General features: G+C 42.9%; 1 protein-coding gene across 1 annotated transcript; it reads left to right on the top strand.

The window, feature by feature from the left end:
* Positions 1–2,918: 2,918 nt before the first annotated feature.
* Positions 2,919–21,351, top strand: supt4h1 (SPT4 homolog, DSIF elongation factor subunit). The gene is made up of 5 exons (XM_043718661.2): positions 2,919–3,038; positions 10,449–10,555; positions 11,644–11,699; positions 16,262–16,315; positions 20,449–21,351. Exons 1-5 carry the CDS (start codon positions 2,967–2,969, stop codon positions 20,514–20,516), a joined length of 357 nt encoding a protein of 118 aa, XP_043574596.1. The 5' UTR covers positions 2,919–2,966; the 3' UTR covers positions 20,517–21,351.
* The last annotated feature ends 5,397 nt before the right edge of the window (positions 21,352–26,748 follow it).

Below are 26,748 nucleotides of genomic sequence, written 5' to 3'. Positions count from 1 at the left end.
TTCATGGCTCACTACGGGGCTCATCGGGGGAATCGATCCGACTGATTGATGAAGCATAAAGAGGAACTGGAGGAGCTGGTTGGAAACCGAGCACTCCTCCTAACATAGATATCGATCGATGCCAAACACTGTCGGGTTCCGATGCCGATCGATCCCTTCCATGGAACCGTTAGTGCGCGTTCCCGAACTGCTGTTTAAATTCCAATTCGGCCAATCAGTTTCCGAGCTCACGCTCGCGCCCGGCACACGCGGTCCAAACGCCCGCCGCACGCGCCGTCGCACGCAGCCCCAAACACCAGCTCGGCCCATGGCGCATGCGCCCGGCGGCAAAGCTGCGCGATCATGTGGGAGCTGCGTTGTCCCCATCCACCAAAGCGCATGCGCCAGGTGTTCCCCGCCCCCACAATCCCTCGTGCGTGCAGTGACCGGTGGAGCATATGCGCCAGCTGAAGGGTCGCATCCCTTCACCAGAAGTCATGATTTGGAGATGCCGGTGTTGGACTGGGGTGTACAAGGTTAAAAATCACACAACACCAGGTTATAGTCCAACAGGTTTAATCGGAAGCTTCCAATTAAACCTGTTGGACTATAACCTGGTGTTGTGTGATTTTTAACTTTCTTCACCAGAAGGGTATCCTTCTGAACTCACAACACGAGGTGGACATTGGACAAAGTATCTTCCGATTGAGGATCCACAAGGACAAATAGCTGATGTTCATTGAACAATCTCTTGTTACTGTATTGTCTGTAATAGCAGGATAATTTGTAATAAGTAGACGCATAATAAGCATTTCGATGTGTAGTTCGAGTATGGGAAGTTCGTTCCCATAATTAAGAAATAGACGATTGAAAGACAAAATTGATGACAAACCCAGACATCTTAGACGTCAGTTTTTAAGAGAACGGGAACAAAAAGATGTCTAAAGTTGTCACTTAAAATTTCACTTGCACTGGAAAGTCTAAAAAGGTGGTAGTTTTCCACAGGAAATTCAATGGAAGGCTATTTAAGTGAGATGTTTAAATTGATTTTCAATCATATAGATACCTGGTTATTCGAGCATCTTGTTAAAGCTGAGCGGTTTCCTTTACAAATCAACAGTAATTTTTTTTATCCACTTCTTCCTGGTATAATCCGACAGAAAATCTTCAGAAACAATAATAATAAGTGGACACTTTTGGGAAGAAGTGAGGTGGATTAACCACTTCCTCAGGAAATGATGAAGCAGTCACCTCAGGAGCATTCGGATGAAGGAGCTCATAACTGTCTGAAATGACAATCAGTGTGAAAAAACTCCCCATAAATCTTTCAAATATACCTAAGTGGTTGCATCCTTTATTAAAGACGATGTCAATTTATTAATTTAACTGTTAAGACATTTAAATGATCGTTGCATGATAAAATTATGACTGATAGTCACGTTATTATTATACTGTTTATTTAATTACAATAATATGCAAGTTTTTTTGTCTACCTGCACTTTTTAAATCGGTCAGTCCGTTGATTTAATGGCAGGAGTCTGGAACACCCTGAGGCATGTGCGTAATATACATTTGCTAATTGTTTTTGGCGGGATGGCAGTGACAATAGGTTTTATGGTGATTGGCAGATTGTTTGGGGGAGGGGGGGAGTACAGAATTTTAGGGGAGTCCAACAATATTATCCTGGTTTTTGGAATTGGGATGGAGATGGGAAGAGGTTTGAATAGTTTGGGAGATAAGGGATGGTAGGGAAACTGAATGGAGAATTGGGATGACATTGGGATTGGACAGAATTTGGAGGAATGGCATAGGACAGGACCTGCATAGTGGATCATCAGAGAAAGGAGAAATCTCATAGGAGGGAACGTGGGACAACATGGTGCGTAGGAGGTAGGAATGCTTGGGTAAAATCAGTACCCTAGAGGGCTATGACATATGGAGCTGATGAAGCGGAAGTGGAGTGTGGTGCTGGAAAAGCACAGTAGGTCAGGCATTCCTAATGAAGGGCTTATGTCCGAAACGTTGATTCTCCTGCTCTTCAGATGCTGCCTGACCTGCTGTGTTTTTCCAACACCACACTCACGACTCTGATCTCCAGCATTTTCAGTCCTCACTTTTTTCTCCCTGATGTAAGAGGAAGTAAATGAATGAGGAAGGATTGGTATGGAAGGGTCCGGGTGGCTGCCATGGGAGGGTTGGGGCAGTATCAGAGAAATGGCATGCAGTTAGACATGTAAAGGTTGTATGTAATTCGTTAATATGTGAGGATGTGAAATACATGGAGATAAGATGGGAAGAGGAGCTGCATGTTTGGAGTGAAAGACATGAGGGTTGGTTTATATGGTATGGAGACAGCATGAGGAGGGACAATTTTATGGTAAGTGGGGAGATTTCATGCAAAACATTGACTTTAATGATGGAATTTGGAAAAAATGGTAATAAGGGGTTGCAAGGGACGCATTAAAGGAATGGAAATTTGGAGTGGGGTTGCAAAGGAAGGTAGGAGTGAAATGGAGGGGATGGGAATGGTAGAACTGAAAGAAATGGCACAGTTTTGAGGTCAGAAGGATTGCAATTAAGCATGAACTAGCATGTAAATAAAAATTCAAAGAATTATTGCTTCAATAAGTATAGTAATTGTTTTACGGGGCACTTCCAATACTTAGTAAATTTTCCTAGTTTGGTATCTTAAGGAAGGTGTATTGTAATATAAGAAAATACATATATAAATGAAAGGTGTAAATTGAAAATGGCTGTAATATTTATTATTTTTAAATGAGAAATGCGCTGCTAATGGTATCGCTGTGTTGACAATACGTATGACAGTAGTGAGTTCTGAGTCAACGTTAGTTAATGACAGCGCCATCCTTTATATTGCGGTCAGTGCAGGTATTTTGCGCAATGGTGCGTCAAGTCTACGGAAGTGACGTTAATAATATGGCGTAGACGGAAGTTTATTTGGGAGATTGATAAAATTTTCATGAGTGATGGCAACGTTAGAGACAGTGCCTAAAGATTTACGGCATTTGCGAGCTTGTCTGTTGTGTTCGTTGGTTAAAGTAAGTGTGGATAGAGGGTTTGGTGCTCACTACTTCATTTAGATCGCGCTAGCTCGTATTCTGAGCGAGTGAAGCTTGCTTTAATGTCCTCAGCGAGGGCTGATTGTTGGTGAGGCTCGGTAGCTTGCAGCTTCCATTGTGAGTTGTATGGGGGCGTTTTAACTATACTTTCCGTACCGTTTATACGCTGTCAGAGGACAGAATTCCAAACGGCTTCTGTGCGTACCAAAAAAAGTTCAGCTCCAATAATAATGTACTAATGAAAACTAGCCTCCACTGAGGGTTTGACGTTAAATCTACTGCCTCCAAGTAATAAGTAGGGCCTTGGGTACTGTTATAGACCAGCGAGACCTCTGGATTCGTGTAGTTACTCTTTTGAAGTTGCATGTAGACAGGGTGGTTAAGAAAGTGTTTAGCACGCTTGACTTTATTGCTCGTACCTTTGAGTGTAGGAGTTGGGATGTCATGTTGAGGTTGTTCTGGACATTAGTGAGGCCTCGTCTGAAGTACGGTGTCCAATTTTGATTGCCCTGTTATTTAGCTAGAGAGGATTCAGAAAGGATTTACAAGGATGTTGCTGGGAATGGAGGACTTGAGTTATAAGGAGAGCTGGATATGCTGGGATGCTTTTTCACTGGTGTGTAGGAGGTTGAGGGATGACTTTAAAAGTATATAAAAGTCATGAGGGCATAGATTGTGTGAATTGTCAAGGCCTTATCCCCAGGGTAGGGGACTCCAAACCTAGGGGGTGAGAGGGGGAAAATTTAAAAGGGACCTAAGGGGCAACTTTTTTTATGCAGAGGATGGTGTGTGTGTGTGTGTGTAATAGGGTGAACTGCCAATGGAAGTGGTGGAAACTAGTACAATTACAACATTTTAAAAAGCATCTGGATGGGTACATGAATAGGAAGGGTTTAGAGGGATATGGCCAAATGCTGGCAAATGGAATTAGATTAACTTAGGCATGTCTGGTCGCATGGACTGAAGAAAATAATACAACTGAATGAATTATGGATGCTGTAAATCAGAAACAAAACTGGAAATTGTTGGAAAAGTTCAGCAGCTCTGGCAGCATCTGTGATGAGAAATCAGTTAACATTTTGAATCCGGTAACCTTTCCTCAGAGTTAGACCGACTTGTCTGTTTCCACGCTGAATATCTCTGTAAATGTCACTAAATGTTTGGAGGGATATGGGCCAAAGATAGATAAGTGGAGCTAGTTTACTTTGGGATTATGGTCGGCATGGACTGATTTGACCAAAAGTCTGTTTCCATGGTGTGTGATGATGACTCCCTGACTAAATATTGGAGAAAAATTCTGTAGTTGAGTACGTTACTCTTTGAAAATTTGAAGCCAAACGCCTTGTGTATGGCATAGAATGGAATTGCAATGTGTATGAACTTGCTATTAATTGAAATGCTGTTCTCATTATCTCTCTAATTGTATTCTTTGTTGCAACTGTTTCTTTTAGTGATAGCACCAGCTTTTCAGTCAAAATTGAAATCGACCATTTTATGCCTAAAAGGATGGAATGCGTAGTAGGAGACACATCAATGTCTTTGACCCTATAAATGCCATTTGATCATTTTAATCTAATGTCTTGAATGTGGATAAATTACCTAGACCAAATGGACTACACCCTGGAATTTTGAGGGAGATAGCTGAAAAGGTAATGGCGGTGTAAGTGGTGATCTTTCAGGAATTGCTAGAATCAGGAAGGTCCTAGAAGATTGGAAAATTGCTCGCATGACACCTCTCTTTAAAAAAAAACAGAGTAAGGCAAAAGATGGAAAATTACAGACCGATTAGCCTAACCTCAGTCACGGGTAAGATCCTGGAATCCATTGTGAAAGATGAGATTTCTGAATACGAGGACATGTATGGCAAAATAAGGCAAAGTCAGCATGGGTTCATCAAGGGATGGTCATGCCTGACAAATCTTCTAGAATTCTTTTGAGGAACTAAGGAGCTGGTTAGACTAAGGAGAGCCAGTGTATGTTATCTACTTTGAATTTAAGAAGGCTTTTGAATAAGTGGCTTCACAGGAGGCTACTGAGTAAAATAAGGGTCCATGGTGTTAGGGGCAAAATGCTAACGTGAATAGAAGCCTAGCTGTTTGGCAGAAAGCAGAGAGTAGGGATAAAAGGGTCCTTTTCAGGATGGCAGACGGTGACAAGTGGTGTTCTACAAGGCTCAGTGTTAGGACCACAACTTTTCACTTTAGACATTAACGATCTAGATGAAGGAATAAAAGGCACTCTGGCTAAGTTTGCAGATTGGTGGAGGGGCAGCTAGCATTGAGGAGGTGGGAAGCTGCAGAAGGATTTAGACAGGCTAGGAGAGTGGGCAAAAAAGTGGCAAATGGAGTACACTGTGGGAAAGTGTGAGGTCATGCACTTTGGTAGGAAGAATAAGGCATGGACTGTTTTCTAAATGGGGAGAAAATTCAGAAGTCTGAATTGCAAAGAGACTTGGGAGTTCTAGTCCAGGATTCTGTCAAGATAACCTTGCAGGTTGAGTCAGTAGTTAGAAGGCAAATGCAATGTTGGCATTTAGTTTGAGAGGACTTGAATGTAAAAGCAGGGATGTATATCTGAGGCTCTGCAAGGCTCTGGTCAGACCACATTTGGAGTATTGTGTGCAGTTTTGGGCCCCATATCTCCGGAAGGATGTACTGGCCCTGGAGGAGGTTCATGGGAATTGTCCCAGGAATGAACAACTTAACATATAAAGAGACCTTGGAGTGCAGGTTCATAGCTCCTTGAAAGTGGAGTCGCAGGCAGATAGGATAGTGAAGAAGGCGTTTGGTATGCTTTCCTTTATTGGTCAGAGTAGTGGGTGGCACAGTGGTTAGCACAGCTGCCTCACAGTGCCAGAGACCCGAGTCAATTCCCACCTCAGGCGACTGACTGTGTGGAGTTTGCACATTCTCCCCGTGTCTGCGTGGGTTTCCTCCGGGTGCTCCGGTTTCCTCCCACAGTCCAAAAATGTGCAGGTTAGGTGAATTGCCCATGCTAAATTGCCCGTAGTGTTAGGCGAAGGGGTAAATGTAGGGGAACGGGTCTGGATGGGTTGCGCATCGGCAAGTCATAGCGTCATAGAGATGTATAGCATGGAAACAGACCCTTCGGTCCAACCTGTCCATGCCGACCAGATATCCCAACCCAAACTAGTCCCACCTGCCAGCACCCAGCCCAAATCCCTCCAAACCCTTCCTCTTCATATACCCATCCAAATGCCTCTTAAATGTTGGAATTGTACCAGCCTCTACCACATCCTCTGGCAGCTCATTCCATACACATACCACTCTCTGCGTGAAAAAGTTGCCCCGTAGTGCTCTTTTATATCTTTCCCCTCTCACCCTAAACCTATGCCCTCTACTTCTGGACTCCCCAACCCCAGGGAAAAGACTTTGTCTATTTATCCAATCCATGCCCCTCATAATTTTGCAAACCTCTATAAGGTCACCCCCTCGGCCTCCAACGCTCCAGGGAAAACAGCCCCAGCCTGTTCAGCCTCTCTCTGTACCTCAGATCCTTCAACCCTGGCAACATCCTTGTAAATCTTTTCTGAACCCTTTCAAGTTTCACAACATCTTTCTGATAGGAAAGAGACCAGAATTGCATGCAATATTCTAACAGTGGCCTAACCAATGTCCTGTACAGCCGCAACATGACCTCCCAACTCCTGTACTCAATACTCTGACCAATAAAGGAAAGCATACCAAACGCTGCCTTTACTATCCTATCTACCTATGACTCCACTTTCAAGGAGCTATGAACCTGCACTCCAAGGTCTCTTTGTTCATCAACACTCCCTAGGACCTTACCATTTAAGTGTATAAGTCCTGCTAAGATTAGCTTTCCCAAAATGCAGCACCTCGCATTTATCTGAATTAAACTCCATCTGCCACTTCTCAGCCCATTGGCCCATCTGGTCCAGATCCTGTTGTAATCTGAGGTAACCCTCTTCATTGTCTACTACACCTCCAATTTTGGTGTCATCTGCAAACTTACTAACTGTACCTCTTATGCTCGCATCCAAATCATTTATGTAAATAACAAAAAGTAGAGGTCCCAGCACCGATCCTTGTGGCACTCCACTGGTCACAGGCCTCCAGTCTGAAAAACAGCCCTCCACCACCACTCTGTCTTCTACCTTTGAGCCAGTTCTGTATCCAAATGGCTAGTTCTCCCTGTATTCCGTGAGATTTAACCTTGCTTATCTGTCTCCCATGGGGAACCTTGTCGAACGACTTACTGAAGTCCATATAGATCACATCTACTGCTCTACCCTCATCAATCCTTTGTTACTTCTTCAAAAAACTCAATCAAGTTTGTGAGACATGATTTCCCACACATACAGCCATGTTGACTATCCTGTATCAGTCCTTGCCTTTCCAAATACATGTACATCCTGTCCCTCAGGATTCCCTCCAACAACTTGCCCACCACCGAGGTCAGGCTCACCGGTCTATAGTTCCCTGGCTTGTCTTTACCGCCCTTCTTAAACAGTGGCACCACGTTTGCCAACCTCCAGTCTTCCGGCATGTCGCATGTGACTATCGATGATACAAATATCTCAGCAAGAGGCCCAGCAATCACTTCTCAAGCTTCCCACAGAATTCTCGGGCACACCTGATCAGGTCCTGGGGATTTATCTACCTTTAACCATTTCAAGACATCCAGCACTTCCTCCTCTGTAATCTGGACATTTTGTAAGATGTCACCATCTATTTCCCTACAGTCTATACCTTCCATATCCTTTTCCACAGTAAATACTGATGCAAAATATTCATTTAGTATCTCCCCCATTTTCTGTGGCTCCACACAAAGGCCACCTTGCTGATCTTTGAGGAGCCCTATTCTCTCCTTAGTTACCCTTTTGTCCTTAATATCTTTGTAAAAACCCTTTGGATTCTCCTTAATTCTCTTTGCCAAAGCAATCTCATGTCCCCGTTTTGCCCTCCTGATTTCCCTCTTAAGTGTACTCCTACTTTCTTTATACTCTTCTAAGGATTCACTTGATCTATCCTGTCTCTACCTGACATATGCTTCCTTCTTTTTCTTAACCAAACCCTGAATTTCTTTAGTCATTCAGCATTCCCTATACCTACCAGCCTTCCCTTTCACCCTGACAGGAATATACTTTCTCTGGATTCTTGTTATCTCATTTCTGAAGGCTTCCCATTTTCTAGCCATCCCTTTACCTGTGAACATCTGCCTCCAATCAGCTTTCGAACGTTCTTGCCTAATACCATCAAAATTGGCCTTTCTCCAATTTAGAACCTTAACTTTTAGATCTGGTCTATCCTTTTCCATCACGATTTTAAAACGATAGAATTATGGTCGCTGGCCCCAAAGTGCTCCCCCACTGACACCTCAGTCACCTGCTCTGCCTTATTTCCCAAGAGTAGGTCACGTTTTGCACCTTCTCTAGTAGATACATCCACATACTGAATCAGAAAATTGTCTTGTACACACTTAACAAATTCCTCTCCATCTAAACCTTTAACACTATGGCAGTCCCAGTCGATGTTTGGAAAGTTAAAATCCCCTACCATAACTACCCTATTATTCTTGTAGATAGCTGAGATCTCCTTTCAAGTTTGTTTCTCAATTTCCGTCTGACTATTGGGTGGGGGGGGTCTATAATACAATCCCAATAAGGTGATCATCCCTTTCTTATTTCTCAGTTCCACCCAAATAACTTCCCTGGATGTATTTCCGGGAATATCCTCCCTCAGCACAGCTTTAATGCTATCCCTTATCAAAAATGCCACTCCCCCTCCTCTTTTGCCTCCCTTTCTATCCTTCCTGTTTCCGTAATTGCTATGATATCCCAGTCACGTGTTCCTAACCATGCCCTGAGTTCATCTGCCTTCCCTGTTAGGCCCCTTGCATTGAAATAAATGCAGTTTAATTTATTAGTCCTACCTTGTCCCTGCCTGCGCTGACTGTTTGACTCGCTTCTGTTCTCAACTGTACCCATCTCAGATCGGTCTCTTTCCTCACTATCTCCCTGGGTCCCACCCCCCCACCTTACTAGTTTAATCCTCCGAAGCAGTTTTCGCAAATTTCCCTGCTAGTATATTAGTCCCCTTCCAATTTAGGTGCAATCCGTCCTTCTTGTACAGGTCACTTCTACCCCAAAAGAGATTCCAATGATCCAATAATTGGATCCTTCTCCCATACACCAGCTCCTCAGGCAAGTCTTCATCTGCTCTATCCTCCTATTCCTGCCCTCACTAGCTCGTCGCATTGGGAGTAATCCAGATATTACTACGCTTGAGGACCTCCTGTTTTAAATTTCTGCCTAACTCTGTAATCTCCCTTCAGGATCTAACCTTTTCCCTTCCTATGTCGTTCGTTGGTGGGTGTGGGCTTGTTGGGCCGAAGGGCCTGTTTCTACACTGTAAGTAATCTAAATCTAATCTGTTAAGTACAGGATTTGGGAGGTCATGTTGCAGCTGTACAGGACATTGGTTAGTCCACTGTTGGAATATCGCGTGCAATTCTGGTCGGCTTCCTATCGGAAAGATGTTGTGAAACTTGAAAAGATTCAGAAAAGACTTACAAGGATGTTGCCAGGGTTGGAGGTTTTGAGCTATAGGGAGAGGTTGAGCTATAGGCTAGGGCTGTTTTGCCTGGAGCATTGAGGCTGAGGTATGACCTTAGAAGTTTACAAGATTATGAGGGAAATGGATAGGATAAATAGACAGTCTTTTCCCTGGGTTGGGGAGTCCAGAACTAGAGGGCATAGGTTTAGGGTGAGGGGGAAAGATATAAAAGAGACCTAAGGGGCAACTTTTTCACGCAGAGGGTGGTACATGTGTGGAATGAGCTGCAAGAGGAAGTGGTGGAGGCTAGTACATTTGCAACATTTAAGAGGCATCTGGATGGGTATATGAATAGGAAGGGTTTGGAGGGATATGGGCTGGGTGCTGGCAGGTGGGACTAGATTGGGTTGGCATGGATGAGTTGAACTGAAGGGTCTGTTTCTGTGCTGTACATCTCTATGACTCTGTTACTCTATATGAGGAACATTTTGAGGACTCCTGTTCTATGGAATTCAGAAGAAGAAGGGTGACCTAATTGAAATATACAGAATACTGTGTAGAGTGGATGTTGGGAAGATGCCTCCATTGGTAGGAGAGACCAGTTCCTGAGCCTTAGAGTAAAGGGAAGAAGCTTTATAGAATGGAGATTGGAGAGTGGAGGCCAGATTGAGTATATTTAAGACTGAGATAGGTGGGTTCTTAAGTATTAAGGGTTACAAGGAGAAAGTGGGAGAATGGGATTGAGAAACATATCAGCCATGATTGAATGGCAGAGCAGACTCGATGGGCTGAATGACTTAATTTCTGCTCCTATGTCTTATGGTATTTGTCTTTTTTTTTCCGTTTTAAGACTATAGATCAGTTTGAGTATGATGGTTGTGATAACTGTGATTCCTACCTACAAATGAAGGGGAATCGAGAAATGGTGTACGACTGTACCAGTTCGTCTTTTGATGGGTAAGTTAGTTCACACTTGTACAATTTTATAGGTGGGGGAGGGTAAATATTAGTGTTTTTAATTTGGGGAATGTGTTGGAAGAGGGTGTGGCATTTATTTAGAAAAGATGGAGACCTCTCTTAAAGAGCTGTTCTTGTTGCATTAATTAAAAGAACCATTGCAAGTATTTGAAGGTGGGGGTGGGGAGATGGTGCAGATTAATGTAATTCACCAAAAAAAATGGGATCTTGGTCTTTACCAAAAGAAGATTAGTGCAGAAAAAGCTGGAAACTTGCACTGAACTGTTATCAGCCGTTAGTTTGGCCCCAGTGGAGGACAGCATCCCATTCTGGATACTGCAATTTAGGAAAGACATAAAGGCTTTGGAAATGGTATAGAATGCTTTCCTTGGTAAATGGCTCTAGAACTTGGGCTTGCATCCAGAATGAGGTAGTTAAGTTGACTACTAGATTTTAAAACGGACAAAAAGTTATTCACAAAATTACCCAATGAAACACACAGAACAGAAAAAAGAACCCATATAGAGCTTAGTCTAGCCAAACTAGATTTAATTATGCTCTTCGGAATATACGCAACAGTCCCAATAAGCAAACCCCCCTGAAAAACCAGTAAAAATGGAACACGTGCTTACAGGTTGAAGTTAGAAGAGAGCGAGAGAGATGTTCCACACAGCTCACTGTTGAACTCAACCAGTTCAGTCCAGAACTGGTTCAGCTCAGCTGGAAGGCTGATCCCTCCCCTTTCATTTATACAAATCACTTCTAAAACATGACCACTTTGGCCTGAAGTCTCATCTGTTTACATATAAACAAAAGGCTACTCAAAATCCTTTTCATCTCTGTATCAAACCAGACTGGTTTATTACCCCTCTGAAAAAAAATCAAGGGCACGGTATCCTTGAGCCAAGGAACAGCTTTTGGGAAAAAAAAGGACTAGCTTTGTGACACACATGATGGTAGTGTGAATCTAAAGGACAACTAAGGTTTTGAATTACTTTTGACTCTTGAGGAAGTGGATAACATTGTTTGTAGATGTTGCAGAATATAGCTGTTCATAGTGTTCAAATATATTTGTTTGTTTCTTCCAGGATTATTGCAATGATGAGTCCTGAAGACAGTTGGGTCTCTAAATGGCAGCGGATAAGTACGTTTAGAATGATCTTAGGCATGCTGAAATATAATAATATTAAATTTGGGATCACTTTAGTGGGGTGGAGCAATAATTATCTCGGCAGTAGATTATGTACTATTCTCATGGTGTATCACTGATCATCCTGTCCTGTGCAAGTGTGTAAATAACACTTTTATCCTACCTAGAAATTGTAAGTATGATTTTAGTAAGCATCCTTGGTTTGTCAGTTGAACGTAATGCTTTGTTGTAGTCAATTAGTGCAGATCTAAAAATAGCTGCAAATCATTACCTACTTTTTGCTAAGTGTTCCATAATTCTTCAAAGTTCCGATTCCATGTACAGAAATTCTGCTGGACTTTGAACTACATTATGCTTTTTACATTTTCTAAAGCCTCACTTAAATGCCAGAACACTTCACTCTATTGCTCACAATCCTCTAAACTTGGCTGCTGTTGAGTTCCGTAAGGAGAACAGCACTGACCTTTAAGAGGACATAGTTTTCTTTCTTGCCTAATCTTTCCCATTGTCTCCTCTACTATTTTACTGATATAAAGTAGCTAGCTGAAATAACTATTATTCATGTATAAACTTTGACTGTGTGAGCATGTGCAAGGCTGGCTAGTTGAGAGGAGAATCATTGTAATAGCTGAAAGTGTGTTGCTGGAAAAGCGCAGCAGGTCAGGCAGCATCCAAGGAGCAGGAGGATCGACGTTTCAGGCATGAGCCCTTCTTCAGGAATGAGGAAAATGTGCCCAGCAGGCTAAGATAAAAGGTAGGGAGGAGGGACTTGGGGGAGGGGTGTTGGAAATGCGATAGGCGGAAGGAGGTTAAGGTGAGGGTGATAGGCCGGAGTGGGGGTGGGGGCGGAGAGGTCAGGAAGAAGATTGCAGGTTAGGAAGGTGGTGCTGAGTTTGAGGGTTGGGACTGAGACAAGGTGGGGGGAGGGGAAATGAGGAAACTGGAGAAATCGGAGTTCATCCCTTGTGGGTGGAGAGTTCCTAGGCGGAAGATGAGGGGCTCTTCCTCCAGCCGTCGTGTTGCTATGGTCTGGCGATGGAGGAGTCCAAGGACCTGCATGTCCTTGGTGGAGTGGGAGGGGGAGTTGAAGTGTTGAGCCACGGGGTGGTTGAGTTGGTTGGTCTGGGTGTCCCAGAGGTGTTCTCTGAAACATTCCGCAAGTAGGCGGCCTGTCTCCCCAATATAAAGGAAGCCACATCGGGTGCAGCAGATGCAGTAAATGATGTGTGTGGAAGTGCAGGTGAATTCGTGGCGGATATGGAAGGATCCCTTGGAGGCCTTGGAGATGTGGGCGCAAGTTTTGCATTTCTTGCGATTGCAGGGGAAGGTGCCGGGAGTGGAGATTGGGTTGGTGGGGGGTGTGGACCCGATGAGGGAGTCACGGAGGGAGTGGTCTTTTCGGAACGCTAATAGGGGAGGGGAGGGAAATATATCCCTGGTGGTGGGTCCGTTTGGAGGTGGCAGAAATGACAACGGATAATATGATGTATATGGAGGTTGGTGGGGTGGTAGGTGACGACCAGTGGGGTTCTGTCCTGGTGGCGATTTGAGGGGCGGGGCTCAAGGGCGGAGGAGTGGGAAGTGGAGGAGATGCGGTGGAGAGCATCGTCGATCACGCCTGGGGGGAAATTGCGGTCTTTGAAGAAGGAGGCCATCTGGGTTGTACGGTATTGGAACTGGTCCTCCTGGGAGCAGATGCGGTGGAGATGAAGGAATTGGGATTATGGGATGTCGTTTTTACAGGGGGCAGGGTGGGAGGAGGTGTAGTCCAGGTAGCTGTGAGAATCAGTCGGTTTATAGTAAATGTCCGTGTTGATTCGGTCGCCCGAGCTAGAAATGGGGAAGTCTAGGAAGGGGAGGGAGGAGTCTGAGACGGTCCAGGTAAATTTGAGGTCGGGGTGGAAGCCAAGGGCCCCAGCTATGCCTGCCTCTTCGTAGGATATGTGAAACAGTCCATCTTCCGCAGCTACACTGGCACCACCCCCCACCTTTTCCTCCGCTACATCGATGACTGCATCGGCGCTGCCTCATGCTCCCACGAGGAGGTTGAACAGTTCATCCACTTTACCAACACCTTCCTCCCTACCTTTTATCTTAGCCTGTTGGGCACACTTGCCTCATTCCTGAAGAAGGGCTCATGCCCGAAACGTCGATTCTCCTGCTCCTTGGATGCTGTCTGACCTGCTGCGCTTTTCTAGCAACACATTTTCAGCTCTGATCTCCAGCATCTGCAGTCCTCACTTTCTCCTCGAATCATTGTAATATACAAGAGTCACTACTTAGCTGCCATGAACAAGAACTGAGACAAATTTACTACTCTAGTGAGGCAGTTTGAAACACTGCAGTCCATTTAAGGTCAGCACAAACTTGATGCCCTACTGCTCTGTATGGTTCAGCTATCATGAGGAGAATGTGCCTTTTAAAATTCCTTAATGGGTTCTAAGCATTGCAAATACATGGAAACTTTCAAGTTCCCCTCCAAGCCACTCACCATCCTTACTTGGAACTGTATCGCTTTTTTTCATTGTTACTGGGTAAAATCCTGAACTCCTTCCCTATGGGCATTGTTGAATTTTATCTGGGATTGCAGCAGTTCAAGAACAACAGCTCACATCTCTCCAAGGGCAGCAAGGGATAAGCAATAACTGTTGGCTTAGACAACAATGCTCATATTCCATGAATTTTTTAAAAAAAATCCCAATCTGGCTTGTCTTGTGAATGGTTCAGGTTCAGGTCTTGGGGACATAGTAGATCAGTTACTCCTCTCCAAATTCCTAGTCTCTGATCTGATTTTGTAACCTGCAATGCTTATATGGCTGTCCAGTTCAGTTTCTGGTTAATAGTAACCCTGATGATGCTGTTAGTGACGGATTCAGGAACAATACAATTGAACGTCAAGGGATATGTTGTCTCTTGTTAGAGATAGTTATTGGTAAAAATGTTACTTGCTGCTGATCAGCCCAAGCCCTAATTTTGTCCAAGTCTTGCAGCATATATCGAGGTGTTGCAGATTGTTCAGCACCAATCCCAATTAACAGCAAACTTCTGCCTTTTGAGTATATGTTGGAAGAAAGGTCATTGAAACAGTCAAAAACGATTAGGTCTAGGACACTACCCTGTGGAACTCGTGCAGTGAAGTCCTGAGACTGAAATGATTGACCTTCAATAATCAAGCCATCGTCCTTTTGTGAGGTACAAATCACAGAATCATAGAATACAGAAGAAGCCCTTCGGTCCATTGAGTCTGCACCAACAAAAACTACTTGAAATCTACATTAGTCTCACTTTCCAGCACTTAACCCATAGCCTTGAATATAATGACATTTAAAGTACTTATCCAAGTACTACTTTTAAAAGTTGTGATGTTTCCCAGCTCGAGTACTCTACGAGGCAGCGTGTTCTTGATTCCCATCACTTTGGGTAATTTATTTTCAAATCTCCTTTTTAAACCTTCTGCTTTTCACCTTATTACAATTATACCTATTTTTATTGACCTTTCAACTTTTATCCACCCTGTCCATGCCTCTTTATAATCTTCTAGATCTCTATCAGCTTCCCTGTCAGTGTTCTATACACTAAAGCAGCAACCCAAGGTCATCCACCCTCTCTTCATAGTTGAACTGCTCCACCCCAGTGACATGCTGGTGAGTCTTCTCTGCACCCTTTCCAGTGCAATCACATCCTTCTGGTGACAAGAACTGCACATCAGTGCAGCTGTGCCCTCAGTGTTTTGAGGTGATGCCAAAAGACTTCATGGGGTCCAGAGACTCTGATGAAGACTCCCAGAGCATCTCCTATTTGACACTGTATCACTATGCTGCCAAAGAGGAATGATTATGGTCATGTCTGATACATTGGAACGTACGTATGACTGTCAGGCTGTTGCTTGACCTGGCTGTAGGACAACCATCCCAACTTTCTCATAAGGAAGAGTAGACAATGGTGTCTTTGTGATGTTGTTACTGAGCCTGGTTCAATGCCAGGTGTTCTGTTTGATTTCATTCTTGTGACTCTGTAGTGGTTTGATACAACTGAGTAGCTTGTGAGCATTTCGCCGGTCCGTTTATAGTCATGTATAGGCTAGAGCAGTAAACATGGTAGTTTCACTTCCCGAGAAGTGAAGAGTCACTGGGCTCGAAAGGTTAACTCTGCTTACTCCCCGCAGATGCTGCCAGACCTACTGAGATTTGCCAGCAATTTGTATTTCTTGTTTCAGATTTCTAGTATCCAGAGCTCTTTTTGTTTTATTGCTCTGAAAGTACTGTCTGTTTGAGATCTAAGTTTATTTGTACAGGAACCAGTCAGAATGGAAATCATTTATTTTTATGTTGTAATTGTAATGTTCAAGCTAAAATACACTTGTTGGAAATTAGTGACCGTGATCTGATTTTTAAGCTAATGGAAATTACAGTGATGAAACTTTACTTGTGCATCATCTGGAACACTCGTAACTATTATTACACAAGGCAGTCTTCTATAACCTTACTTTTGCCTGAGTTGCTGTATGATAACTTGTATCTATTACTTAATAAAAGGTATACCTACTTCTTTTTCAGGTAACTTCAAGCCAGGCATATATGCAGTATCAGTGACAGGACGGTTACCTCAGGGTAAGAGATTATATGTGATATTGTCATGGTTACATTTTTTAATTGTTTGGTCCTCACAGATATCAATGTATTCAGCTTGTTTCCACCCGATTGGATGAATGGCCTGTTTCTAGGCTGTGAATGTCATGCAATCCTAGAGGAATTTATTTCAAATGAGGCCCTTCCAATTAGTCGTTGTTTCTCATGGATTAGAACTAAAATGTGGCAATTATAGTCTAGACTCTGCATCAACTTTGTAACAATTAGACACAGTATAGTACTGTATGTAACTTTTAATTTCAGACACCTGTAACAGAAATTTAGCCAGATGGTGGTGAGAGAAGCTCTACTCTGTGCATAGCTTTGAAGAAAGTGAGGACCGGAAATCAGAGTCGAAGAGTGTGGTGCTGGAAAAGCACAGCTGGGTCAGGCAGCAACTGTGGAGCAAGAGAATTGACGTTTCAGGTATAAGCCCTTCATCAGGAATGAGGCTTGTGGGCCAAGGGGGCTGAGAGATAAATGGAAGGGTGGGGCTGGGGGTTGGGGGGGGGGGGAAGGTAGCTGGGAATGTAATGGGTAGATAAAGTGGTAGGTCAGAGAGGAGGTTGGGAAGGAAGATGGACAAGTAGGACAGTTCAAGAGGGTGGTGTTGAGTTGGAAGCTTGGGACTGGGCTAAGGAGGGGGTGGGGAATGGCGAAACTAGTGAAATCCACATTGACCCTGTGTGGCTGGAGGGTCCCAAGGTGGAAGATGAGGTGTTCTTCCTCCAGGCATCAGGTGGTTAGGGTTTGGCAGGCCCAGGACCTGCATGTCCTTAGTGGAGTGGGAGGGGGAGTTGAAGTGTTCAGCCACAGAGTGGTGGGGTTGGTCAGTGTGGGTGTCCCGGTGATGTTCTCTGAAATGATCTGCAAGTTGGTGTCCTATCTTTCCAATGTGGAGGAGACCACATCTGGTGCAACGGGTCACATCTATCCGCCATGACAAAGGCCTCCAAGACCTCCATTTCTTCCTCTCTCGCCAACCGAACCAGTACCCTTCCACTGACACTCATTAACTGGCTGAACGGGTCCTCGCCCTCAACAGCTTCTCCTTTGAATCCTCTCACTTCCTCCAGACCAAAGGGGTAGCCGTGGGCACCCGCATGGGCCCCAGCTATGCCTGCCTCTTTATCGAGTACGTGAAACAATCCATCTTCCACCACTACCTGGGCACCATTCCCCACCTTTTTTCCTCTGCTACATCAATGACTGTGTACTGGTGCGAGCACAAGGAGGTTAAAAAGTTCATCAACTTCACCAACACCTTCCATCCTGACCTCCAGTTCACCTGGAGTATCTTAGACACCTCCCTCCTCTTCCTAGATCTTTCCATCTCCATTTCCGGTGACTGACTCAACACGGGCATCCACTACAAACCCACTGACTCCCACACCTACCTGGACTACACCTCTTCCCAGCTTGCCTCCTGTAAAAACACTTTCCTTTATTCCCAATTCCTGTGTCTCTGCCATATCTGTTCCCAGGAAAGCCAGTTTCACCATAGAGTATCCTAGATGGCCTCCTTCTTGAAAGACTGGAATTTCCACTCCCACATGGTTAACTCTGCCCTCCAATGTATCTCCTTCACTTCCCGCACCTCTGTCCTTGAACCCCACCCTCTCCAATTGCAACAAGGACAGAACCCCACCCCGGTCCTCATCTTCCACCCCACCAGTCTCCAAATACACCGCATCATCCTCTGCCATTTCTGCCACCTACAAACAGACCCCCACCACCAGAGAGATATTTCCTCCTCCATCCCATTTGCATTTCCCCCTCCATTCCCTCCAACTCCCTTGTCAAGTCCATGCCTACCAACGCACCTTCCCCTGCGAACGCAAGAAGTGCAAAACCTGCGCCCACATCTCTTCTTTCCCACCCCACCCCCCCGCCAATCACCTCTGTCCAAGATCCACAAAGGATTCTTCCACGACTGACAGAAATTTACCTGTACTTCCACATGTCATCTACTGCATCCATTGCACCCAATGTGGCCTCCTCTACATTGGAGAGACAGGACGCCAACTTGCAGGTCATTTCAGAGAACATTTTTGGGACACCCGCACTGACCAGCCCCACTGCCCTGTGGCTGAACACTTCACTCCCCCCTCCCACTCCACATAGACATGCAGGTCCTGGGCCGCCTCCAGTAAACCCTAACCACCTGACACTTGGAGGAAGAACATTTCATCTTCCGCATTGGGACCCTGCAATCATTGTGGATTTCACCAGTATCCTCATCTCTTCCCCCAGCCCCAGCTTATGCCAGTCCCTGTCCGTTTGAGCTGTCCAACCTATCACCTTTACCCCCACCTTCATCAACCTATCACATTCCCAGCTTCCTTCATTCCCAGGCCGAACCCCTCCCATTTATCTCTCAGCCCCCTTGTCCCACAAGCCTCAATCCTGATGAAGGGCTTATGCCTGAAATGTTTGTTCTCGTTCCTCAGATGCTGCCTGATTTGCTGTGCTTTCTCTAGCACCACACTCTTTGACTCCGTGCATAGCATGGGGTTATCTACTCGGTACAAGAAGGTTGTTGCCGAGTTTAGTTGGAAGACGGCCTTAAGTAGAGTTGCAGGAACCATTGTGTTCTACCAGAAATACATGTGCAACATAATGTCCCAACTGCTGCTATACTCAGAGTTGCCACACAAGTGGATAGGGTTGTTAAGAAAGCATATGATGTTTTGACTTTCATTAACAGGGGGATCGAGTTTAAGAGCTGCAAGGTTTTGCTACAGCTCTACAAGTCCCTGGTGAGAGCACGTTTGGAATATGGTGTCCAGTTCTGGTCACCCTACTATAAGAAAGATACAGAGGCTTTGGAGAGGGTGCAAAGAAGGTTTACCAAGATGCTGCCTGGACTGAAGGGCTTGCCTTCTGAAGAGAGGTTGACTAAGCTCAGATGCTCCCCTCTGAGAGGAGGAGGAGGAAGAGAGGTGACCTGATCGAGGTATACAAGATAATGAGAGGCACGAATAGAGTCAATGGCCAGACACTTTTCCCCAGGGCAGGATTGACTGACACAAGGGGTCATAGTTTTAAGATATTAGGAGGAAGGTATAGAGGGGACATCACAGGTAGGTTCTTTACGCAGAGAGTTGTGAATGTATGGAATGTGTTGCCAGCGGTGGTGGTGCAAGCAGAGTCATTAGGAACATTTAAGCGACTGCTGGACATGCATATGGACAGCAGTGAATTGAGGGGTGTGTAGGTTAGGTTATTTTATTTTTCATTAGGATTATTCCTTGGCACAACATCTGTTCTCTGCTGTACTTTTCTATGAAAATGGAATAATATCTTGAAACTTTTTCAAATCGTAAAAATAACCCGGAAAAGGTTTTTTAAGAGAAGTCTAAAATTGTTAATTTACTTTCACATTCTTAAACAAAATAACTTTGACTTTACAGTGTCCTAATGTGTTTGCTGGTTCCACCTTTCCAGAAGATTAGAGAAATACAAATGAGGTCTGATTTCTAGCTTGTGTAGCAAAGAAATGCACTTTCCAGTTTATGATGTCACAGGAATAGATTTCAGTTCATAAAAAAAAATCCAGGGTTTGCTGAAGACTGATGCCAGTGCCACTGAATCCAGTATCATTATAGGTTGCAAAAATTCCATAATAAGAGCAGCGCTCACTCCTGATGCGTACCAGAAGCTCAGACTTGGAGTGGGGCTTGAACTCTTGTCCTTCTGTCACTGTGGAAGAAGAGCATCTATTGAACCAAGCTGTTTTGTTTTCATTCCTAATATCCAGTGATCGATCGAAGCATTTCACAGCATTAATAAAGAAATTCCAATTTTTAAAATTATATCAATTAATTAATTGCATTTAATTTCTGCCAGGTGCCCTGATAAGATTTGAATCCATGTCTTTTGTGCATTAGCTTGGACCTATTCCTGTGACATTTCCAGTATGTCACCATCTCCCTTTCAGAGGGGAGTACAATGACGCCTTTGGTGATGTACTCCCATAATTCTACCTAGGTTTAGGAGTAGATCTGAAATATCAGTTGGTGCAGTTGATCATACAATAAACCTGTTGTCTTGTTCTCTAGTGGCTTGACTTGTGAATCTGCGCACATTCACAGTTTCATCTCACTCTTTTACAGGTATTGTAAGGGAATTGAAGAGTCGAGGTGTGATCTACAAATCAAGAGATACTGCTATCAAATCTTAATGGCTCGACTTTGCCGTCAAAATTATTACTAATGATTCTTTCCAGCTAGGTTTCACTGTTTCTTATTTGTAACTAGACTATTCTGTAATGTTCTTATTGCAGATATATTGCAATGCATTTATGTATCACTGAATTGTTTTTCTTTTCTCCAAGAAAGAGTACACCAGTTCATATTTTTTTAACTTTAAATTGACTGCTTAGTGCTGATTGCAGTGAAGTTCTACTATGTAAATGGGAAGCATCAAGTGTTTAGGTATCTACAATCCCAAAACTACTTTGGGGAGAAGCAAAAGTTGAAGAATGGATTTGCTAGTATTTATTGAAGAATTGAGAACTCACAAGTTGCTGTTTAAATTCAAGGATTGTATAAAGATTTGTACCTTGGGTGTCCGTTGCTGTAGTTGTGGGTATGTTAGCTTAGCTGGGAAATTGATTTGCAGACATTTTGTTCCTTGTCTAGGTGACATCTTCAGTGCTTTGGAGCCTCCTGTGAAGTGCTGCTCTACTGTCTCTTCTGGAAATTATTTGAATCTGTTCTTGCTGTTTCTGTTTGCCAGTTCCAGTCGTTTGTTGTAGTGGTCGGTATATACCCTATATACTGAAGTACAGCAGCACTTCACAGGAGGCTCCAAAGCACTGAAGAGGTCAACTGGACAGGGGATGAAGTCTGCAAATCGACTTCCCAACTCGGCGATCATACCCACAACTATGGTATGTTGTTTAAATTTCAAAGGCTTGCAGTCTTCTTTTTGTATGCTGTTTCATGTGCAGCAATACTTTTTGGAGAATATTATAATAAAGAGGAAAACGAAATAATAAAACAACCCAAAATATTCATCCTGAGTCTCAGCAATAGTTCAGTTGGTAGCTTTCTCACCTATAATGGCTTGAACAGAAAACTCAAGGCTGACACTAGTGAAATACCGCTGAAGTGAGTTAGTACACAGAGTCTGCATGCTTAAGTGGTAAAAATCCTACCATACTATTTTGAAGTATGGCGAAGTTGTTCCCATTGTCACGGTGAGTGTTTATCCACAAATTAACACCAAAAACAGTTTGTTGGGTCATTATCATTTTGCTGTGTACGGGAATTTCATAGATTTACTACAATGTCTACATGTGAAGAGTACTTTTGTGGTTATATAAATGCAAGTCTCCCGCTCTCCGTGGTGCGGCCTTTTCAGTTTCCTTCAGAGCACTGTTACTGAGCACAAACTAAGTTGCATGAAATGTTTTGATCCGAAAGATAAGTTTTTATTTAAAAGCCTTTTAAAAAGTACTTTGAGGCTGAGAGTCTTCAAGAAAATGTCTGATTTAGAGCCTAGGAAACTAAAGGCCTGTGTCAATGGCAGAGCATTTAAATTGCGGATGAGCTGGAGACCACAAATAGCAGAGTACATATATCTTGAAAGGTTTGTAGAACTGGAGGACACTACAGGATAAGAATAGATATGAAAACAAGGCTGAGACTTTTAAGATTAAAGTTTTGGTTAAACAAATAGTTTGTCAGTGGGTATCAGTTTGGGCAAATGAAACGAAGGACGTGGGTAGCAGAATTTCGAGTCTCCTAATGTTTTGCTTCTGAGCTCTTACTTTGTCAGCACAAAAGTTTGTATCTTATCAGTTCATGTTCTCCTTTGAACAGTATATTAATTTTACTTGTCTTTGCTGTTTAACCTTTTAAAATCAGCAAGGGATTGTGATGTCATAAATAAAGTATTTATTTTAATCTGGATCTACATACTTGTATTTTCAATTAGAATTATGTCAGAGCATGTGCTGACAACTTGTGTTTATCAAAGAAGCTTGAAAGTTCAGTGTGGCACCTGTATTTTCAGTACCGGGTACATCTTTGGGATTCAAAATGATGACTGCTTTGTGCTGCTTCAGTTTGGATAGGTCATTAATGTAAATGTTGGGATTGTATACTGCAAGTATGCAGTACTGGGGGATTGTGATGTCTGTCAGTCAGTGTTTTTACTTCATTGTTGCACATTTCTATAGAGAAACTGTATTAAATTCAACGAGGTAAAAACAATGACTGCAGATGCTGGAAACCAGATTCTGGATCAGTGGTGCTGGAAGAGCACAGCAATTCAGGCAGCATCCAAGGACAGGCAAAATCGACGTTTCGGGCAAAAGCCCTTCATCAGGAATGAGAGGAGGAAAACTTCTTCAAGGCAGGCATCCTTGCAAGAGGATTCGCAGTCAGTCCTGTGACCTTTCTTCAGAAAAATGATGTTAGACAATGTAATTGAAAGTGGTGGGGAAAATAACAAAGGGAACAACTAAATGGGTGGAAGAGCAAGAGAAAATGAATAACTATATGGTCCAAGGTCAGTAGAGTGGAATGGAACAAGAAGAGATTAACCTAGTGGCGGTATGAATGGCAGGATCACGAACAGTTGCGATCCAGAAGGAAAAAATAACTAGCATATGAAAAGGAAATTAAATTTGGACAGAGGTTACGATCTTTAAAACTGTTGAACTCCAGATTGCATGTAGTGGGCTGTAAAGTAACCTTCTGAACATGAGTTTAGAGATGTGTTTCAATTTACATTTTTTTTAAATTCACAATTTTGAGAGATTACTATTTTAAAAAAAAAAGCCTTTGCATCCTTAAAATACTTTGCAGCCAATAGGGTACTTCTGAAATATAGTCGTTGTTTGAAAATTGAAAAGAGGCAATTTACACAGCAAAGACCAACAAACAATATTAAGATAATGATCAGAAAATGTGTTTAATGATGTTTAAAGGATGAAAGACCCAGTACAAAACCAACGTCATCAAAAGATTCCATGCAAGGACTGCCACAAACACTACGTAGGACAAACAGGAAGAAAGTTAGCCACCAGGATACACGAACACCAGCTAGCCACAAAAAGACATGACCCTCTCTCCCTCGTAGCCCTACACACGGATGAGAAAAACCACCATTTCGACTGGGACAACATATCTATCCTGGGACAGGCTAAGCAAAGACATGCCAGAGAATTCCTAGACGCCTGGCACTCCAACCACAACACCATAAACAAACACATAGATCTAGATGCCATCTATCAACCCCTCAGAAAACTAACAGGAAATGACATCACCACAAACCCCATCCAGGAGAAAGATATAAATAGAAAGCAGGAGACAACAGCTTTGCTTCACTTGGAGGTCGCCACTGATGATGATACCGATCCAGGTAATGAAACGTCTGGATATCAAACCTACAGCTCAGCGAGCAAACCTACACCCTAAACCTCAACCTGAGCTACAAACCTTGCAAAGGATGAATATTGGTTATGATGCAAAGGAAAGCTACCAGTTGTTCTTCCAGTGTTGTGGATTTTTTAACAGGGTTAAATAGGATTTTGACTTGATGTCACTTCTGAAAGATGGCAGCTCCTACACTGAAACAATTTGCACCAGTGTCAGCCTGATGAGCTTTTGCTCAAAGCATCGACTCTCCTGCTCCTCGGATGCTGCCTGACTGGCCGTGCTTTTCCAGTGCCACACTCATTCTAACTAGAATGTCAGCCAAGATATGCACTTTACTGGAATAGAGCTTTACAGTAATTATAACCTTGTATCTCGTGTTATGATTCCTATCCTTCATAGCATGCATAGAAAACTGTTTTAAGACATCAGTGTCTTCATAGGATTTTAATAATTTCATCATTGTTCAGATTAGAAAAGCTCAGTGCTTATTAAAGAGCAGTATCACACCAAGTGTACTATCTATGATTAGCCACTAGGGGTAGTAGTGGAGCTGTCATTCACACAGCTGAGATGCTTGGCTTTCAAGAACCATACCCAACTTCCTCTGGGCTGTGTATGACTATAGTCAGTGGAGGTGTTTTTCCTGGATTCTAATTAACTTCAGTTTTACTAGGCCTCCTTTCTGTCGCATTCGGTCAAATGCTGCCATAATATCATAGGGGGTCCGTCTCACCTCATCTGGTTTTGGCAATGTTTTGACTAAGGCTGTAATGAGGGCTGGAGCTGAGTAACCTTCCACATTGGTGAGCAATTTTTTTTTTGCTAAGTGCCACCATCAACAATCCTTTCAATCTGTTTTGAGAGTAGACTATTCTGGCGGTGATTGGCCAGATAGCATTTGCTTTGCTCTTGTGAACATGACATACCTAGGCAATTTTCGACATTGTTAATAAAAGCTAGTTTGTAGTTGCGCTATAATGAGCTTGTGTGGCTGAATGGCTATTTTTGGAGCACAAGACTTCAGTATTCCACTGAAATGTTAGCAGCGTCCTTAGTCTTTGCATATAATGTTTTCAACCACTTATAAAACCATAGCCTGTCAAAATCCATATTATATTCCTAACTGAAATCAGAACTAAACAACTAGATGGATTAAATGACTGCTGCATTCTTGAGAAAATGCAAAAACCCAGTTTCTAGAAATGATAACCTATTTTAAGCTGATAGTTAGTTATTCAGCGTAAGTATCATGTTCTTTAACATTTGGCCTTTGTTTTTGATTCTGTAGTATTTTATTCGTAAATTAACCTAAGTTAATTGTTTTATTTGCATAAAATGTAATCTTGTTGCCTTACCAGATTTTCCAGTCAACAATTTTAAATGAATTACTTGACCTAGGATATGTGAACTCAAATAGCCAAATACGCATTGACAGGTTTCAATTCCATATACAGAAACTGATCAAACCACTAAGAAAATGCTGAATTTTAAGACAGGATTGGCAAATTGCCTGTTTGAATTTTGTTTAGGATTTCTGTTAAAAGGGAATTAGTTTATTTATTTACAGTACCCTTTTCATGCACTATGTGGCACCATTATTCTAAAAGTCACTGAGTGTTTGCTACAAGTTTCAAGGCATGAGGTGGTTGTTTGCAGAAACCTAAAGAAATTATACACAGGAGAGATATGAGAATTTTCTTTTCTTCCCCACCCACCCACCATGCAACCACAGATATTTTTAAGGAGGAGTGTTTTAACTTTCAAGAACAGATGCAAAACGGCCTTTCTACTATGGTTAAATCGAAAGGAGTCCAAGTTAATTGTTCAGGTGTTGAGCAAATAAATGTAATACCCATTCCTCATCTTCCACCAACTCCCACCCTCTTTCACACCCCCCCCCCCCCCCCACCCCCCGCCAATCCCATCACCACATGTACAGACCTAATGACAAAAATAAGTAGCATGCACAGCTATCTTTTGAGAATTGAAAAGTCATTATTAAACTCTTCCTTTTGAGAAGGTTTTTGGAAGCATTGCAGGCCTGAAAATAACCTTTGGCTGGCTGAAAGAAAAATAAAAGTTAGAGGTTTCTTGTGATGAAATCTGATATTGGCACTATTGTAAATTATTCAAACTTTTCAACTCTGAACGTTTTCAGGTATGTTTGCTCTCTAATATCCCTTTTAAGGACACAGCTGTTTTTTGCAGTAACCATTTGCCAGTTGTATGTAGCTGAGAATGAACTTTTGGTCCTCGCTATATCAATATCTAAATTTTCTGTGCTGTAATCTTAAGTGCTTGAAAGTTATTTTTAGCTCCACGTAACTTTGAAGAAGGGTCTCTGGATTCAAATGTTAAGTCTGCTTTCTCTCCGTAGATGCTGCCAGCCCTGCTGATTTCCTCCAACAATTCTGTATCTGTTTATTCCTAATTCAATACTAATTGGTAAATACGATCAGATCCATAGAATGGTAGGTGTGGAAAATGTGTTCTTGAATTTGGAGGGGTGTTTTTTTTTTAAAGGGTATATTGGGTCAGACTTACAACAGGTCTGGGTTAAACCTTGTGGGAAATGTTTGATGCTGATACAAGTACCAGTGTTCCATTCCTCAGTGATGACATTCCTCATTTTGTGTGCAAAAATAAAGAAACAGGTTCCTCTTCCTGCAACTTGCGTCTAATTATTCATTCTGGTGCATATACATCAATGAGGTTGCAGCCCTTGTTTAAAGTTTTCTGTGGGTTGCTCCTTGGGTTTTGCACTTTAATCCCATGTTCATAATCTTTGGCCACACAGTAAGGTGTGGGAAGATGGGATGAGCTGGCTTTTGGGTCTGCTCCTGGGCCTGACCAAGGAAATCATTAAGCAGTCCAGGGATGAGGCCACAGAAAGTGTTAGACCTGACTGCTTTCTTCTGAGGTTATGTCTGATATTAGTGTAAATAAAAACAGCTGAAACAGACATAATTGGGTGATAACTTGAACAAAGAGGAAATTGCACTGCCCTTTTGTGAGTAGTGTGTA

The sequence above is a fragment of the Chiloscyllium plagiosum genome, unplaced genomic scaffold, assembly GCF_037043375.1.
Source record: "Chiloscyllium plagiosum isolate Xiang-an unplaced genomic scaffold, Cpla_swu_hap1 HiC_scaffold_31, whole genome shotgun sequence".
NCBI lineage: Eukaryota > Metazoa > Chordata > Chondrichthyes > Orectolobiformes > Hemiscylliidae > Chiloscyllium > Chiloscyllium plagiosum.
The sequence above is the reverse complement of the archived record's forward strand: the minus strand, read 5'-3'. Positions and strand labels throughout refer to the sequence as shown.

Coding starts and splice junctions, on each gene's coding strand:
- supt4h1 (XM_043718661.2), top strand. CDS start 2,967: ATGGCAACGTTAGAGACAGTGCCTAAAGATTTACGGCATTTGCGAGCT. Junction 10,556..11,643: donor ACCAGTTCGTCTTTTGATGG/GTAAGTTAGTTC, acceptor TGTTTCTTCCAG/GATTATTGCAATGATGAGTC. Junction 16,316..20,448: donor GACAGGACGGTTACCTCAGG/GTAAGAGATTAT, acceptor ACTCTTTTACAG/GTATTGTAAGGGAATTGAAG.